Source organism: Sorex araneus, chromosome 5 (genome assembly GCF_027595985.1).
Source record: "Sorex araneus isolate mSorAra2 chromosome 5, mSorAra2.pri, whole genome shotgun sequence".
Classification (NCBI taxonomy): Eukaryota; Metazoa; Chordata; class Mammalia; order Eulipotyphla; family Soricidae; genus Sorex; species Sorex araneus.
In genome coordinates, this window is record NC_073306.1 from 179,784,619 (window position 1) to 179,800,917 (window position 16,299).

A 16,299-nucleotide genomic window follows, 5' to 3' on the forward strand; every position below is an offset into this window, starting at 1 on the left:
TTATGGGCACCATGTGACTCTGGAGTACTAGGCCAGTTTCTTCATTTAATGTACATATGATTATGAAGTTTGCTGCCAATAAATTGATAGAGAAAATGCCTGGCTCAAACAAGTTATGTGCTTAGAGGTGTCAAAAAGTAAGCCCATTTTGCAAAATGAAAACTCAATTTTTAAAGTACCATGCTTAGCAGAAAAAAAATCATAAAAATAACATACTTGTATAAGCCCTTTGTAATTGATTATGTCCTAGATGTAGAGTAGGTTGAAAAAGGAAAAAAAAGCGACAAACTTTGTAGGAGAAGCTGCTCAGAGTAAGGGCGGACATTCTTGCAATTCCACTTGCCCAATCAGGAATGAGTTATCTCAGAGGTACCTTACCCCTCCCCCTGTGGCAAGCTCACGGCTGACAGATCAAAGGTCACCCATATACAATCGATTCCCGTCTTGAGGAACTTAAAGGGGATACATTCAAGTACAACTCTGAGATCCTATATTGCAGTGATTCATAAATGTTTGATGGAAATACAATAGATAGAAAGATTACAAGGTGTAAGTGATTAATGAGACATTAGGGACCAAGAGGGATGGGGTCAGGTAAGACAAAGAGAGTGGCTAGACCACGGCATTGTTTTGATCCCCTTCTATTAAATATCGTGTTGATGTGGCAACACTGTAGGTGCGGATCTGAAACCTCAAGTTCCCACTCCCAGAACTCAAAAGCCTTTTTATTTAGAAATCTGAAATCCTAGCGACTGAAGTTGGGTTACCAGGCTGCGGTGTCATCCATTCTGAGGCTGGGTGGGTGGAGCCCGGCTGCCGGCCTTTGGGCTTACAGGAGAATACTTGGGTGGGTACGCTGGTGCGGGGTCGGGGTCGCAGCGAGCTGGGAGTGTCCCTTGACATCTCCAAGTCCTATTCCTCGACAACACAGGGTAAGTGCTTGATGAGCTGGTTTCAAAAAAATCTTTGAAAATCGGCGGAGCCTAAGACTAGGGTGTGAATCACGGACTCTTTTACAAACTCAGGAGGTCGGAAGGAGTCACTGAAATGCCTTCCTCCGGCCGACGGCCAGTCGGTTCCGTTTAGGAAACAGGGTCCACAGCATATGCACGTTTCTTCCTTCGAGGGCCAGTGAACTGCCCCCGCTGGGCTGGTGGACGTGCCCGACGGAGCGTAGAGCTCTGTGCACGGCTCTGGATTTTCCTGCGGTGCCGCCAGAGGTGTGCGACCCACAATCCTTGCAGCGTTCCAAGCCCTTAGAACAGCCCATTTGTGACGAAGGGGGCTAGAAGTGGAGCGACTCCGGAAAAGTGCATGTAGAAAAAATACGGGGAAGCGGGAGGATGGGTCGTTGTCGGAGCGAAGGGGATCTGTACCTCACCCGCGCGTGTGCAGGAAACGGAGATGCGGCGATTCTTTTTCCCGTTTTCAGCAGCGGGAGCCCCGGTCCCAGCTCGGCACCGGGAGCCGCTTCGGGGAGCGCGGGACCAGCCCGGGACTCCGACGCGTGGCTGCGGGCGGGAGTGCGGCTGCTGCCCCGACAGCGCTGCCCCGGCTCTGTTCTTCGGGGACCACTTCGCGTGCTTTGTTTCAGAGGCCGACCCATCTGTCTCGGTTGGTCTACACTTCCACCAATCCCGCCCGCCGGGGGGCGGGGCTTCAGGGTCAAGGTGGACCAATTCCTCGGCCTCGCCCCTACACGCGCTCTCGGACCCCCGGGGATGAGTGACGGCAGCCTGGTCCAACCGGCTATCCCCGAGCGTGGCCTCCGCCGGGGGGCCTCACGGGGAGGAGCCGCCGGGACCAATCGCCGGGGACCTCCGGAGGCGGGGCCTCCGTGCCGGCACCAGAACGGCGCTCTCCGCGCTCTTTGACAAATGCGAGGGCGCGGGGGGCGGTCTCTCGGCCGCGGTTCCTCCAATGGGGGAGGAGAGGGGGGCGGGGCCGGGAGTGCCTGGCGGCGGGTCCTCTGCTCCGAGCCGAGGTGCGGCGAGCCGGTGGGGGGACCGCAAGGCTAGCGCGGGAGCCGGGGCGGCAAAGCAGGGTGTGAGCTGCCCGAAAATGCACTCGGATGCTGCCGCTGTCAGTGAGTAACGGGGCGAGCGGGCCGGCCGGCTGCTAGCGCTCTCCACTCGGCTCCCGCAGTCCCCGCCCCACGCCTCCTGTCCTGAAACGCGCCCGGGAGCCCCTGCCCTGGAGCCACCCCTTCCCCTCCCGGGCCGGAGCGGGTGGTGGCGCTGCGGGCGGCGCGGCTCGGGGCGGGGGCGGGTGTGGGGGGAAGGGGCCGGCCTGCCGGGGAGGGCGGAGGTGAGGGGGGTGGGGACTGGCTCCGGTTCAGGGGTGGGGGGGCGGGGGGGCGGGACGTACGATGTAGGGCCGGGACCTGAGTGTCCGGGGTGAATGGAGGTGGAGGCGGCCGCAGGCGCTGGCGGGTTGGGCCGGGGGGTGGCACCGGCGGGGGGGAAGGGAGCCCGAGAGAGCGGGCGGGCGCAGGGCTGAGGATTTCCGAGGGGCTGAGAAAGGCGGGTGAGTGCTCGGGGAGCACGGGGGCGGGGACAATGGGAAAGGAGGACTGGATGGCGGGGTGGGGGTGCGGGGGGAACAATGGGGTGGGGAAGCTGGGGGCTGCAGCCGTGCGTGCGGGGCTGCAGGGCGGGCTAGGAGCGGAGCGCTGATGTAACGGGAGAGGGAGCGGGTGGAGGAACCGGGGTGCGATGGAAGAGTTGGGGAATCCGACGGGGCGAGAAGGGCAGAGGACCGGGCGGTGGGATAACGGGGTGGGGAGAGGGGTGATAGGATGAACAGGTGTGGGGGCACTTGGGTTGATCGGGAGTGCGGGGAGAGGAGGAGGGCTGGGAGGGTTTGGGGAGACCGGATGGGGGCAGGGGGAGGGGGAGGTGCACTAGTTGGGAGGAAAAGGAGGTTGGGAGGGGCCTCGGCTGGAGGAAGATTGTCTTGTCCAGATTCGGTGCTCGCGGGGCTGGGGAGGGGGGGTGGGGTGGCAGACTGTGTTGCAGGGGGAGGGGAGGTGTTCCCTCCCCACCAAGGCGAGGGGGGGTGTCCCTGGAGGGGAGAGTTTCGGGTGCTGGGAAGAGAAGGGGGCGGGGCCGAAGTGAAGGAGGCGGGGAGGTGCCCCGAGCTCGGCGCTGGCCGCAGTTGTCCCCCCGGAGCAGCGGGAAGCAAGCGAGGTCAGCGTCGGCGCTGGCTCCGGCTGGGCTGCGGGAGGGACCGGGTGGCGGGGCTGGAGCGCGGGGCTGCGGGACTTTCCGCTTCGGGAGCACGAGGGGTCAGACCCTCAGGCCAGGTTGGGGAGGAGGGCGGTTGGGGTCGGGGAGGAATCGGGGGTCCCTGTTAGTGCACGGGTTTGGCAGTCTGCGATGTGACGCAGTTGTCTAATTTCTGGTGGTCGGGTGTCGAGGTCGGCGCCCTGGGACCCACTTCCCTGCGGGGAGGTCTGGGCAGGAGGCCCCGCGGGGGTCTGGAAAGCGCGACCTCTCGCCGGCGTGCCGGGAGAGCGCTTTAGGGGTTTTCTTTAGGGTCTGGCTCTAGTCTCCGGGTGTGCTGGGGAAAGGCGGTCGCGCGGAATTCTGGGACTTGTAGTCCCGGCCGCGCCGGGCCGCGGTTGGGTTGGGTGCACGTGGGTAACTGTGGAAACCGGACCCAGAATGCAGCGCGCGCGCGCCGGGGAGCCTCTCTGCAGACGCTTGTAGGATTCCCCGCGGGCGCGAGCTGCGCGCTCTCCCGGGGCGCCCGGGCTCTCCGGGGACTCGAGTGGTTGGTTCGCTCAGACCTTCCTTCTCCCGGCGTGGGCGGGAGGGCGAGGGCCAAGCCAAAGAGCAGTTGTTGCGCTCGGTTCCCGAGTTAATTAATTTTTCCCTGCGCTTGGGGTGGTCTTCTTTGTAAAATCCGTGCATAAGTTTTGCACCGTTTAGCACACAGGTGGTGGGAAAACTCGGGGCAGCGCCACTGCAAACAAAGCATGTACAAAAAAAAAAGGGTGAATTGTGGCCGCGTGTGTGTATCCGTGTGTGTACGGATACTAGGTTGCAAGTTTCCATCTTACGTCTGGGAAGGCAGAGCTGGCAGCCGCAGCCTGGTAAAGTTAATGTAAATTAGGTGCTTGTACTTTTGGGCTGCTTGGATTGCCCTCAATTAGATGGACTTTTTGGGGAAGAAAAGATGGTTTTGAAATAAATTGAGTGATGAAGGTGGCACCATGAGGGTGGAATTTAGTGGTCCATCCCATTTGTTTATAATAGACCCAGAGTGGATGTGAAGAGAAGCAAAGGTAATAGTATATGATGCCTTCAGTTTTTGAAGAAGTGTGGTATGCAGTGGAGACTTACCTGGTTAGATAAGCAGGTGAAAGTAACCTCAGTGGAGGACCGAAGGGCTTTTCTTTTTTTAAAAAAAAATTTAGCTATGATATAATTCTGCTTCTCCAATAATAGTGATGTCCTTTTGGTGTGTACACTTTCCCAGACTTCATATATATATATTTTTTTGGGGGGTGGGGGTGCCACACCTGCTGATGCTCATGGATAACTCCTGGCTCTGCACTCAGGAATTGCTTCTGGCAGTGTTTGGGACCACATGGATACCAGGGATCAAACCCAGGTGTCTGCTGTGTGCAAGGCTAATGCCCTATTTGCTGTACTCTCTCTCTGGCCCCAGACTTCATAATTTTTGCTGGCTTTTTTTAAACCATTTTTATGCTATGCTGTCAGAATCTGTGATGGAGAGGGCCATAAGATTTGACTGAGATGACATTATCTTTATGTGATCTATAAGGTTACTGTGAAGCGATTGGGAGTGGTCACTAGGGTGTGATTCAGATGATTCTCATGACTAAAGCTTACACTGAATTGTGTGTACTTGAAAGCCAGTTTTCCTAGCCAGTATGGAAAGAACTTAGGTGCACCTTGTTGGGGGAGAGAGTAAGTCGTGGAGGCATTTATTTCTAAAGTTCGTCTGTGGTTAATTGTTTAGGAATCTGACTTGCCAATCTGTAGCATGGGCCTATCATGTGAAACGTACTTGTATGACATCCACAATGAGCCACTGTTGTCCAAGATAGCATTTTTTAAGATACCATTAGGTTAGTCATTTCCCTTTATTTTTTTCTCTGTTTTATCCCAAAGGGCTAGTGCCCTTCTGTACACACAACCCTTTCTCCCCAGAGCCCCAAACTCTTGGTTCTGTACCTTATCAGCTACTACTTTCTGCTCGTTTTGGAGTTTCTTTTTATCTTTTTTTTGTGTGTGTGTGAATCTGAACAAATATTTGTTAAAATTACCTAAACATTTTTAACTTTTGATAATTGAGTTGTCTTATCAATGCCAATTCCCTGATTTTTCTCACCCAGGAGGATTTCTCCACATTTACTCTTTTTCTCCCCTTTTCTGTCTTCAGGAACTAGATCCCATATTCCCATGCTACTTGTCATTATGCTCATTCCGTTTCATCTTTAGTTGCTTCCAGGAGCTTTATTAGCTTATTGCTTTTCTTCCTAATGACTCATGTTTGCACTATTTTCATCTCAATAACAAGGCTCTTATTAACCAAGCAGTATAAGATTTACCTGTCAGAAGCTGATCTCCTGATGACCCAGGTTTTATTGATGAGGATGCACTTGGCAGATAGCAGTCCTTGACAGATGGCTTGTATCATAGCATTGATGATTGCTTGCGGTGTATAATCGGATAGTTCTAAGGCTCTTCCTTGAGTCTTAGCATTTTGGCTTATCAGAGGCCTCAGGTTCATTGCCTCCAGTTTGTAATATGGCCTCCCTAGCACCGACTTCTGGCCCATCTTAGGAAAGGCGGGAAGGAGTCTTCCCATGTACTCTCAAGCAGTGGAACCCATCTCTTGGACTGTTGGTTGCAAAGGAGGTGGAGAAAGTTAAAGTGGGTATTTTCCGCCTTCTGCTGTGGAACTTGGCCTTTGCTAGCCTGCAGGAAGGGTGAGCAGAGTACTGTGTTTGAAACGTGTGGGGTACAGCTCTGAACCAGTGGTTTGGTCCAGCTGCCATTGCTGTGGTAATAGTTTTTTTTTTTTTCCTGACTCGAGTGATAATACGGTGGGTAGGGCACTTGCCTTGCATATGGTCAACCAGGATTCATTCTCCAGCATCCCACCATATGGTCCCCTGAGCCCTCCAGGATTGATCCCTGAATATAGAGCCAGGAGTCAACCCCAAGCACCACTGGGTGTGGCCCCAAAACAAAAACAATCAGATAGAAATGACTTCATAGATAGACTCCTGTCAAGAGGATGAAATGATATATAACATAAATCGTCTGCATGGAAAATACTAGCCGTGTGGGAAGTAGGCGAATATATCCGGCCCTGAGCTTCTAGTATCCCATACAGAGGGAAACTAGATCAGTTGCTTTTACTTAGTTAACTGTGGTTGGTTTAATCGCTCATGCGAGCTTCGAGACTTCTCATCCTCATTCCCTGGTGGCTAGTCAGAGCATCTCCTCGCTTCCCTTTCCCATGCGTTTTTGCCAGCTTCAACCGCCTCTAAATTTATCCTTTGCATCACCAGCTGAATTTTATTTTTCCATGTTTTTCTTTTACCCAGAAATTTTCAGGACTTCCTCAGCTGCCTCTTTAAATCCTGACTCTGAAGAACCTGGGGCTGGTCTGACTTCTCTGCTTGTACTTTTTCTTCCACAGGGTCACCCACTGCTCTCAGTGCTGCTTCTGTGGCCCTTTGTGGAGTTTGATACTCTGTAGTGCTCCTTTAGCAGATTTCTAAAGTATTGCTTCTATGCTTGGCCTTCTCTTGTGACAACTGCTTGTGTATTTGCCCGTGCCCTTATTCAGATCTTATTTGAGGTCTGGGACCTGATTGGGGTCTTGTTTAGATCCTCAAACATACATTAAATTGATCTGAAATAGTTGGCTTTTGAATAGTTAATTAGCTGGAAATTCTTGATATCTTCTGCTATCCAACAAGGTTTAAGTCATCTTTCATTATCTTGAGATTTTTTTCCTGTATTTTTATTTTCCAGGCTTTGACTTCCTCATTCTGTGCTTTTTTTTTTTTTCCCCTTGGCAAAGTCAGCTCTATGAAGACCAATTTAAACATTCCTCTTAAAACTCATGCAGTTATCCATTTTGAAGCATGTCTAAGGGCTGGAGAGTTCTCCAGGAGACTGTGTGATGCTGGCCTTGTGGTGTGGGCCTGGGCGTGTGTGAAAGTACACGTGTGCTTTTCAGACGCGTGGTCTCCAGGCCTGTGATAGGGAGGGACTAGGGTGATGCTGGTTTTCCCGAAGTCTTATGACCAAATTATGGTTTTAAGAGTTCGTTTCTTAATGTTAACAATGCACTGAAGTCTCAGAAATTCCATTTCCCCCCGTTTTTGGTTGGCGCTGGCAGTTGAACCCAGTGCCTCGTACATGCAGAGCATGAGCGTATACCTCTGAGTCCGTCCCTGGGCAAAATTCTTCCTTCATTTACAAAGGAAACATTGTTAGTGGGGGTGAATTTTCGAGAATCTGAGAGTGATGCACATGCCATTTTAGAGTTGATAGAACATTTTAGTGTTAAGTTTTTTCATAGCATGTTCTTTTTTTCTTATTCTGAAATTCAGGTGAGAAATGAACTACTTTTTGAGAATTACTCTTTTAAGCAGAACATTTAAAATATCTTTTTAACATAGAAGAAGTAGAATCATACTTGAGCAGTCCTTGCATGGCTTTTTCAGACTGAAAATCCTTCTTCTGCACTAAGTTTTCTAAGATTTGAGTAATTTTTCTCTTGATAGGAAACACTTAGACTGTCTGAGCCTAGAAGGGAGTCTTATATAGTCTCTGAAACTAGACCAATGCTGAGTCTCTGTGGTATGAAAACAGACCCCCTGCACTTCCCCGATGGGTTTAACTTTTGCTAGGATTCTCCCCAATTCCAGATTTGAGTGTTGGGGGGGCTGGGGGGATTGACCATATCTGGCACTGCTCAGGGCTTACTTCCAGTTCTGCAAAAAGAGTCACTCCTGGTGGTGCTCGGGTCAGCTACGTGCAAGGCAAAGGTCCTGCCCGCTTGCCTGTAGATTTCCCCACCCGCCTCTGGTGACTTCTCTCGAATAGCTTTCATGACTGGCTGGCTGTTGTCTGTAGAATGCTCAGAGACTGAAGACCCAGGTGTATCTGCCGCGGTTAGTTGTCAGTAAGACCTTTGTTTTCCCTTGGGATGAAGAATCCTCCCTGAGCGGGCAAAACTGCCCAGACACCCCCTTGCCCGTGTGGAGGTTGTCGACCTGGGGGAGAGAGCTCTTTCCAGAGGCTGCAGCCGCAAGCAGGTCCTGCTGTGTCGAGTAGCACCTGTGTCTGTGCTCGGCTTTCCTGGCGCTGCCCAGTGGCCTCTGGATGATGGGGCAGGGTGGAGGGGGGAGGTGTGGGGGTCACTCTTCTACTTAAATTAACCTCGTTGGTTTCTGATGCAGCTGGGAGTTCTGGCTGTGTCGTGTTTAGGCCTCTCACCGTCCAGTACGTGGCAGGCTGCGTGGACCTGCCTTTCCTGCCCTGGCTGGGCTCTGCTCGAGAGTGCTGGCTTGAGTGGACCGGTGCCTGGAGGGACGGTGGCAGCTGTGGAACGGCGTCAGGCAGCACTCTCCACCACCCTGCTGGATCTCATTTTCATGGAGTATTCTACTTTTCCTAATTGCCTTGCTCTCCCTTAAAAATCTGGAGCCCTGTTGGCCAGAGATAGAGGACAGCAGGCTAGGCCTTGCATGCACCCAGCCCAGGTTCAAACCCTGACATCCCAAGTTGTCTCCTGAGCACAGAGTCAGGAGTTAGCCCTGAGCACTGCCAGCCCCGCCCTCCCCCCAGTCCCAATCTCCCTCCACCTCCTCCGTATAGAGAGAATCTGATACTCAAGGCCAGATGCGAAGGAGCACTGCTTGTGCTCCTTCAGGGATCATTTGGTGGTTTTAGCTATGGAAATAGCCTCATCAAAATTATTATCTGATGGTCCTAAGGTTGATTTGTTGAGAATAATTCACTTAGTGGAAATTTCTACCAAGCGCTGGAGAGATAGTTCAGCAGGTAAGGCCTTGCACACGGCCGATCCAGGTTGGGTCCCTGGCACCCCATACTGTCCCTTGAGCCTGCCAGGAGTGATTCCCGAGCAGAGTCAGGAGTGATCCCTGAATACAGCTGGGTGGGGCTCAGAAACAACCCAGACAAAAAATTGTGTCTGATATGTGACGATTATGCTGCTATTACTGCAATTGAAATGAAGATTTATGGAATATTTTCATCGTCCATGTGATCTGTGCTTCTCTGCTGTACATTCACCATGTCTTTGACTTTATTCCATCCTTATTCTGTCTTTCCTGTTACTCACCAGGGCCATTTCACTGTTCGAGGGGCTGTTGTGGTAAGTCACTCTTTACTGAACTGTTAAATCCAAAGAAAATCTGTCAGTGCCCTGCTAATTATCATCTGATCATTGAAACTTGAGCACATAAAAACCCTGGCGTTAGATGGCTTGCTCTCCTGAAGGTGTCCCAGTCGGCGACTTCAAAGTCTGGCTCCTGAGATGTAATAGTTGCTTGTTAGTTATTTGGGGGGTCAGGATTGGGAGGTAGGAAAGCATAGCAGGTAAGGCCCAGACCCTTTCTCTGCCCCTGCTTCTAGCGATGGCAAGGGGTGAGTCACTGTGTATCCTGCAGAACCCTCATGTGGAAGAAGTTCCCGTTGCAGGGACTGGAGTTGTTTAGTGCACAGATGTTTACTGAGCACCTATTACTGTATACCAGGCCCTCCCCCCCTTTGTTGGGTGGAGGCCACACCCGACAGTGCTTTGAACTTGCCCCTGGCTCTGTGCTCAGGGATCACGGCTGGGGGACAATATATTAGGTGGCTGGGCTCAAACCCGGTCAGCCTGATGCAGGGCAAGCACATTACCCACTGTATTCTCCCTCAGACCTCCCTCTTGGTTTTGGTCGGGATGTTTTATTTTGAATGTGTGGAGGAGGCAGAAAGGTACATATCATGTCAGTTGGTGGAAATTGTGTAGCGTCAGAGCTGAAACAGGAGAGCACAGGTGCCCTTGTGTGAAAAGGGGAAGGAACAGGGGTGTGGCGCTTTAAATAGCATGCGCACAAAACATTCGACCAAGGTAGTAGACCCTGGTGGAAGTGAGGGGCGTTCAGCAGAGGATGCATGAAATGTGGAGGCTCTTGAGAACAGGGCGAGAGTGGGGGAGGAATAGCAAGGAAGCGGCCCCTGTGCTCTTTTTGTTGTTTGCTTGGGTAACCGCGCAGTGCTGGGCGGCTTCCCTGGGTCCCCTGCATGCAGATAAGGTGCTCTCTGGTCCGGGCTGGCACGCATGAAGTGGAGTTGGCGGTGAGAGGAGAAAGAAATAGGGGGCAAGATTAAAAGTGACCCCAAAGATCAAATGAGATAAAACATATATAACTGTGTTGTTTTTTAATGATTGCTGTGTGAGGACAGTCTCATTGAAAATGAGCCCCTGGGAGGGCAAGAGATTGATGTAAGAAAGGGGGGAACCCAGGGAGGTTCTTTCCGTGGCCCTTGGCCAAAGGCTGGAGGCCTTCCTAGCTGCTGGGCGCTGCTGGGCAGAGGCGCTGGGTCCTGCCCCTGCGTTTAGGGGCCTTCCAGGGAGTTCAGAGGCCTGGAGGCTGAGGAGTGAGGCTGGCGGGAGCACGGGCGGTCGTGCCCAGGGCAGTGGGGGCCCAGAGTGCTTTGGGAACAGGTGGGAAAGGGGAGACTTTAGGAGAGGGTTAGCATTTGTCGTGAGGGCTTGAGACCGCAGAGTGGGGCCAGCCGTGCTTTCCCAGTGGGGGCAGCCTGGCATGGAGGCCGAGAGTTTGTGGTGACAGAGTAGGAATCTGGGAGCAGCAGTCTGGGGGGAGAGTGGGGTGCCAGGAGCCCCCGGGACAAGGCTGCAGAGAGCACAGGGAAGAGAGGAAATCAGGAGGGGGGCCCACGGGGTCGGCGGGCGGGCAGAGGGGGCCCTGGGAGGCGGTGATTGTCTGAGCTCTGTGGGTCTCCGCAGCCCTCAGAGGGAGGCTGAGTTCTGACTTTATCCCCAGCTGAGAGGAAACAGGTGCAGAAAGCTTTCCTCACCTTGTCCAGGGGACGCAGATAAAGTCACAGCTTCTAATTGGTGAGTTGGAATGAGACTGTTTAGACCTGTGACCCCAAGGTCTGGATGCTCCCCTCTGCCAGTGAAACCATCTTACTCAGCGTTTGTTCATGTTCTTCGTATGTATTTCATCCTTAGGGCAACCCTGCAGGTGTATTGGGGCGGGGAGGGGGGGCGGTGGTGCGTGAGGTGTCCATAAGAGGTCAGTGATGATACCGTTGATTTCTACTTTGCTCTCAGTACTGCTTTTTGTTGTTGTTTGTCTTGGGGTCACACCCGGCTGTGCATAGGGCTAACTCCTGGCTCTGTGCTCATGGATTGAACCTGGGTGAGCTGCATATAAAAGGCAAGTGCCCTAGTCCCTGCACCGTTGCTGTGTGTGTGTTTTTTTTTTCTTTTTGGGTCACACTCGGTGATGCTCAGGGGTTATCTTGGCTCTGCACTCAGGAATTACTCCTGGTGGTGCTGGAAATTGAACCCGGGTCAGCCGCGTGCAAGGCAAATGCCCTACGTGCCGTGCTCTTGCTCCAGCTTCTGTTGCTGTGGCTTTGATGCTGCCTTTTGGAGTGGCCCGTAGCAGCGTCAGGATCTGGAGAAATCTCCATGCTCTGCCTCTTCCTCTCCTTCCTGCCATCTTCCTTGCAAAACGAGCAACTCATTGTGGCAGAGGGACCGTCCCCATCGTTCTCTGAACTCGTGAAACTGTTCATTTTAGTCTTCTTAGACCTTATTTTAAGTGAAACTTTAAGAACACACTTTCTATTCCTTTTAAAGGTAGGAAGGACCTAACAGCATGGTGAAAAGCTTGCACCTAAGCATTTTGGTGGAGTTCCTAGTAATAGAGCTTGTGTAACATCTTTGAAAAAAATTTTTTCTGTAGTTTTTCTCAGGGCAAATTTAAATATGCCCCTCCTTTTAATTATTGTGTTTCTGTTTTTGGGCCACACCTGGTGGTGCTCAGGGCTTGCTCTGGCTCTGGGCTCAGTGATCACACGTGAACTGGCTGGATTGGGGACACCGTATGTGGTGCTGGGGGCCAGATCCCTGGGTAGGCTGGTGCAGGGCAGCCAGCGCCTTAGCTTCTGTGCGATGGCTTTGCCCTTCCTGCCCCCGTTAATCCTTCTTTGCACAAATGCCATTCTCAAAATTAGACCACTGTTACTTTTTCTTACTTCAACAGAAGTAAGCTGAGGAGGATAGTTGTGCATGCAAATCCAGGTGACTGAACATTGAAAATTATTTATTTCTTTTGGATTTTATTCTTAGAAGTTGTTCACAATAATTTGTTATGTTTAATATTCCAGCACCAATCCCACCACCGTTAGACCTTCCCATCACCATATTTTATGTTTCCACCCTGAACCCCAAACCCTATCCTTAAAGCAGCACTTAAATAATTTATTTTGTATTGCTTATTATGAATAATCCGCTAAAAATGATCCAAAAAGGTTTCCTTAGAGCAAACTGTGTGAAGATTGTTGTATCTCACCTGGCGCCAGTGAGCCTTTGTAGAAGAGATTACCAACATACAGCCACATGTAGCCGCATGCTCCAGGAATTCTAAAATTTTAAATACGGTTATACAGTTACACAATTTTTGTTGTTGTTGTTGTTGTTAATTGGAAGGTGACTTTGGGGTATGGAGGCATCTCTGGGTGTATTATTCTGTGTAGTTCTCTTCCGAGAGCTTTTTTGGTTCTTCTCTGGATCATGGCCATGAATGAGCCTAGATGCCACCAGAGGCTGTTCCTGGGTGTGACTGCCAGGCTCCAGGAAGAACAGGGAGATGGGGGGAGGGCGTCCATTCCCGACTCTGTGTGAGCCTGGAGATTTCAGTCACAGGTCCCGCACAACCGGGTTTTTCTGTAGCTTCACTCACAGATGAGGCTGTCTGAGCCTGTGGTGGCGCTTGAGCTTGAGGATGATTTTAAAGGCCCATCCCTTTGTCATATGCTCTCATTTGACTTCTTGATCTGAACACAGTCCTCCTCGGTCCTTTGCCCTGCTCACAATGATTGGGATTAAGATGATGAGCCCTGATTGGAGCATCATGTGGACTGGCAGTGCCTGGCCCAGTGCCCTCGATCCTCGGATAGCCAGGGTGCTCCCGTCCCATGGCATGGGTGCCACTGAGGCACGGTGAGGGTGGGTCTGCAGCCCTGCCCCGGGCTTCCCGACACTCCTGAGAGTGGGCCCTTGTGACACTAGGGCCACGGAAGGCTGAGTCTGATACGCACTGTTCTGTGGCGTTGTGTTTCTCCGCAGGTGGCTCTGTGTCAGGGGAGTGACTGTGAGACCCTTGGGACCTGGGGTGTGTGATTGGCGTGGGGCCCGGCCCGGCTGGCTCCTGGAGAAGCCTCCCGTGGGCCCTGGTGGTGGATCTCAGGGTCTCTGTGGCTCGCGGCCTCTCTGCTGGAGAGAGCCGGCGGGTTCTGTGTTCGGAGCACTGACGGGACTGAGGCACTGCTGCGACCTGCTTTCCCCCCGCCCCGGGCCAAGCTCCCTGGCCCCCGTTGGGCCTTGGGGCCTTGTCAAGAGCAGGGATTCATTGCAAGGGTTTATTCATTCCTCACAGAGGCATTGTTTCTTTGCACTTCCCCTCACTGCTCCCACTCACCCCCACATGCTGGGGGGCGGGGCAGGGGGCGGGGATGAGTCCGACCCCTTTCTAGCCTTTGCCATGGTGGTGCTTCCAGGAGAAGGTGGTTTACTACCAGCAGGTGGTAGATGGATGGGAGGGGCCGAGCTTGAAGGTTCCCCCTCTGGTCCTAGTGGAACCCCCTGGGCATAGTTTGGAGCCCCCCACCCTACCCCCACCACCCCCACTGTCTCAATCCGGCTTGCCTATTGGAAGAGAGAGCCTGGGAATCCCGGTGCTCACGGGCTGGCTTGGTTTCTGCGAGGTGGTGTGGCTTTTGGAGGCGGGGTAGCAGCCCGGCCCTGCCCGGGGTGCTGAGGGCCGGTTAGCAGGCCTTTCCCCACGGCAGGCTCCACTCGGTTGACTCCTCGGTATCTCCTTATAAGGCTGCCGCTGTTGGCTGTTTTATAGATTGAGATTCCTGCTCTGGCAGCGAAGAGAATGCGGCATGAAGCTGACCCACAGAAGGAGCATCTGGGTTCTTCTGGTCTTGCTCTGTGAAAGATGTGTTTGAAATTCGTGTGTTTCGATCATTTGGCCTTAATGGGAATGCATTTGCTTTTACGAATAGGCTTATACCTGTCATCTCCGATAAATGGCTCTCTGTTGGCAAACCAGGTGTAAGCTGGCAAGACAGAGCATTAAAAACCCTGCGTCTGGGGGCGAGGGAGGTAGTGAAGGGCTGGACTGCAGGCTACATGCCAGAGACTTGGCTTTGATCTCTCTGGCATTGTGTGCTGTGAGCACTGAACTGGGGAGTAGCCCTTCACGGTCTACCTGGTGTTGTCCCTAAACAAAAATAAGAGAGTGACTGCCACTTGGATGGGGAGGGGGTTGAACCACACTCCTAGTTGTGTGCCCAGAGGTCACAGATGGGCTCAGGGGACCATCTGTGATGGATTTCACCAGAGATCAGCTGCATGAAAGGCAAGTGCCTTAACCCAGTCCTAGATCTTTGATCCCTAAAATACTACTTTTTAATAGTGTATTAAAAAATAGCACTATATGGGGCTGATTTTATGTTTCTTTCCATTTTGGAAACAACTCATTTTTGCCATCTTTTCTACTTAAAACTGCATTTTGTACTTTTTCGTTTAGTTGGGGTGGGGTGGGGCGTGTTTCACTCCTGGCAGTGCTCAGGGACTCTGCCCCCGGTTCAGAACATGCGAAGCATGCGCTTAAGTCTTTTGAGTTATCTCCCAGCCCCTGGCACTCAATCTTTCTTTAAAAATATACGTGCCAGGCCAAGGAGAGAGCTCAGCGAGCCCAGGTTTGAGCCCTGTCTCCTGTCCCCGGCCTCCTGGCACTGCCCAGTGTAGCTCTCTGAGCTGGGCCTCAAGTCTGAGCACCCGACCGACGGGGTCCAACATTGTAGGTCGGGTCAAGCATGACCGGAAGCGGCCTCTGTGCTCCCACACACTGCTCAGGGGGACCGGAGAGAAGAAATGAGCAGTGCTGGGTGCGTCTTCAGTTCATGTGGAAGACTGTCCTCACTCGGGAGCCTTTTTTTTTTTTTTCTGGTTTTGGGCTCACACCTACAAATGCTCCGGAGTTACTCCTGGGTCTGCAATTGGAAATCACTCCTGGGGGTGCCCAGGGCCCCATTAAGGGTGTCGTTGCACGCAAGGCCCACGCTGTCCCCGCTGTATTATCACCTGGCCGCTGACCGGTGAGCTTTACACTCCGCCTCCTGCACCCTTCAGGGCGCCGAGCGGGATTGAATATTAGCACGTTCCGTTCACTCAGGCTGGCCAGCGGGGGAGGCCAGCTGCGCTCCCCGGCCCGGCTGCAGCTCATCTCCCTGGCATAGCAACCCCCTGGACAGGTCATTTGTTTGGCACGATACCTGCTTCGTCACCTCCGCTCCGCTCCACTCTGGCCTCCGTTCCTGGCTCGTCAGCTTCGCCAGAGTCACAGGGTAACTTCCACACTGCTGAATCGAGTGATGACTTTGTTTGGGGCTGACACCTGGCAGCCGGGCGAGCTGTTCAGCGCTGACGGGTGGGCTGGAGGCCCAGGCTTGAACCCGGGGCTCCCACGTGGGAAGCCTTGCTGCCTGCCTCCTTTTCAAGTCCTCCTGCCCTTATTTGTTCTCCTTCGAGGCCGTGTGTGAAAGAGGCCCGTCTCTCTGGGGTGCCTTGGGCCCAGGGAGACTGGCACAGGATAAGGTGGGAAGGGCCACGAAATCAGCGGTGCGAGGGACCTTGTGATTCTCTTGGCGTGACGTGTCCAGCCTGGGTGGGTCTTTGAGGCAGAAAAGTGGACTTCATGGTGGCGAGCGCCAAAGGAGCAAGGAGGGATGGGGTGATGAAGAGTTTTCCAAAGGAGATTGTGCCTGTGGTCACTCAGCTTGTGAGCAGACGACCAGCCCCTGACTTGTGCACTTTAAGGGCCGGGTGGAATGGTATGTGAACGGTCACACTGTGAGAGGGGTGAGAGCAAAGAGATTGGGACCCGCGGGGGAGTGGAGGTGTGCGGCCTTGGAGAGGGAACCTGGGGGTACTCCGGGTACTCTCTGGCAGCTGGGCACATAC

General features: G+C 53.0%; 1 protein-coding gene across 7 annotated transcripts in view; it reads left to right on the top strand.

Annotated features, from left to right (window-relative positions):
• The first annotated feature begins 1,960 nt into the window (after positions 1–1,960).
• Positions 1,961–16,299, top strand: part of DCUN1D4 (defective in cullin neddylation 1 domain containing 4) — a 72,113-nt gene continuing 57,774 nt past the window's right edge. For 3 of the 7 annotated variants that reach the window (XM_055139307.1, XM_055139308.1, XM_055139309.1), the window contains exon 1: positions 1,961–2,086. In XM_055139307.1, the coding sequence (XP_054995282.1) occupies positions 2,062–2,086 (25 nt within the window). In that variant the 5' untranslated portion in view covers positions 1,961–2,061. Of the gene's footprint in view, positions 2,087–2,481; positions 2,527–3,079; positions 3,189–9,374; positions 9,394–16,299 lie in introns of those variants that run through there. The other 4 variants (XM_055139313.1, XM_055139311.1, XM_055139312.1 and 1 more) reach the window with 4 other exon arrangements.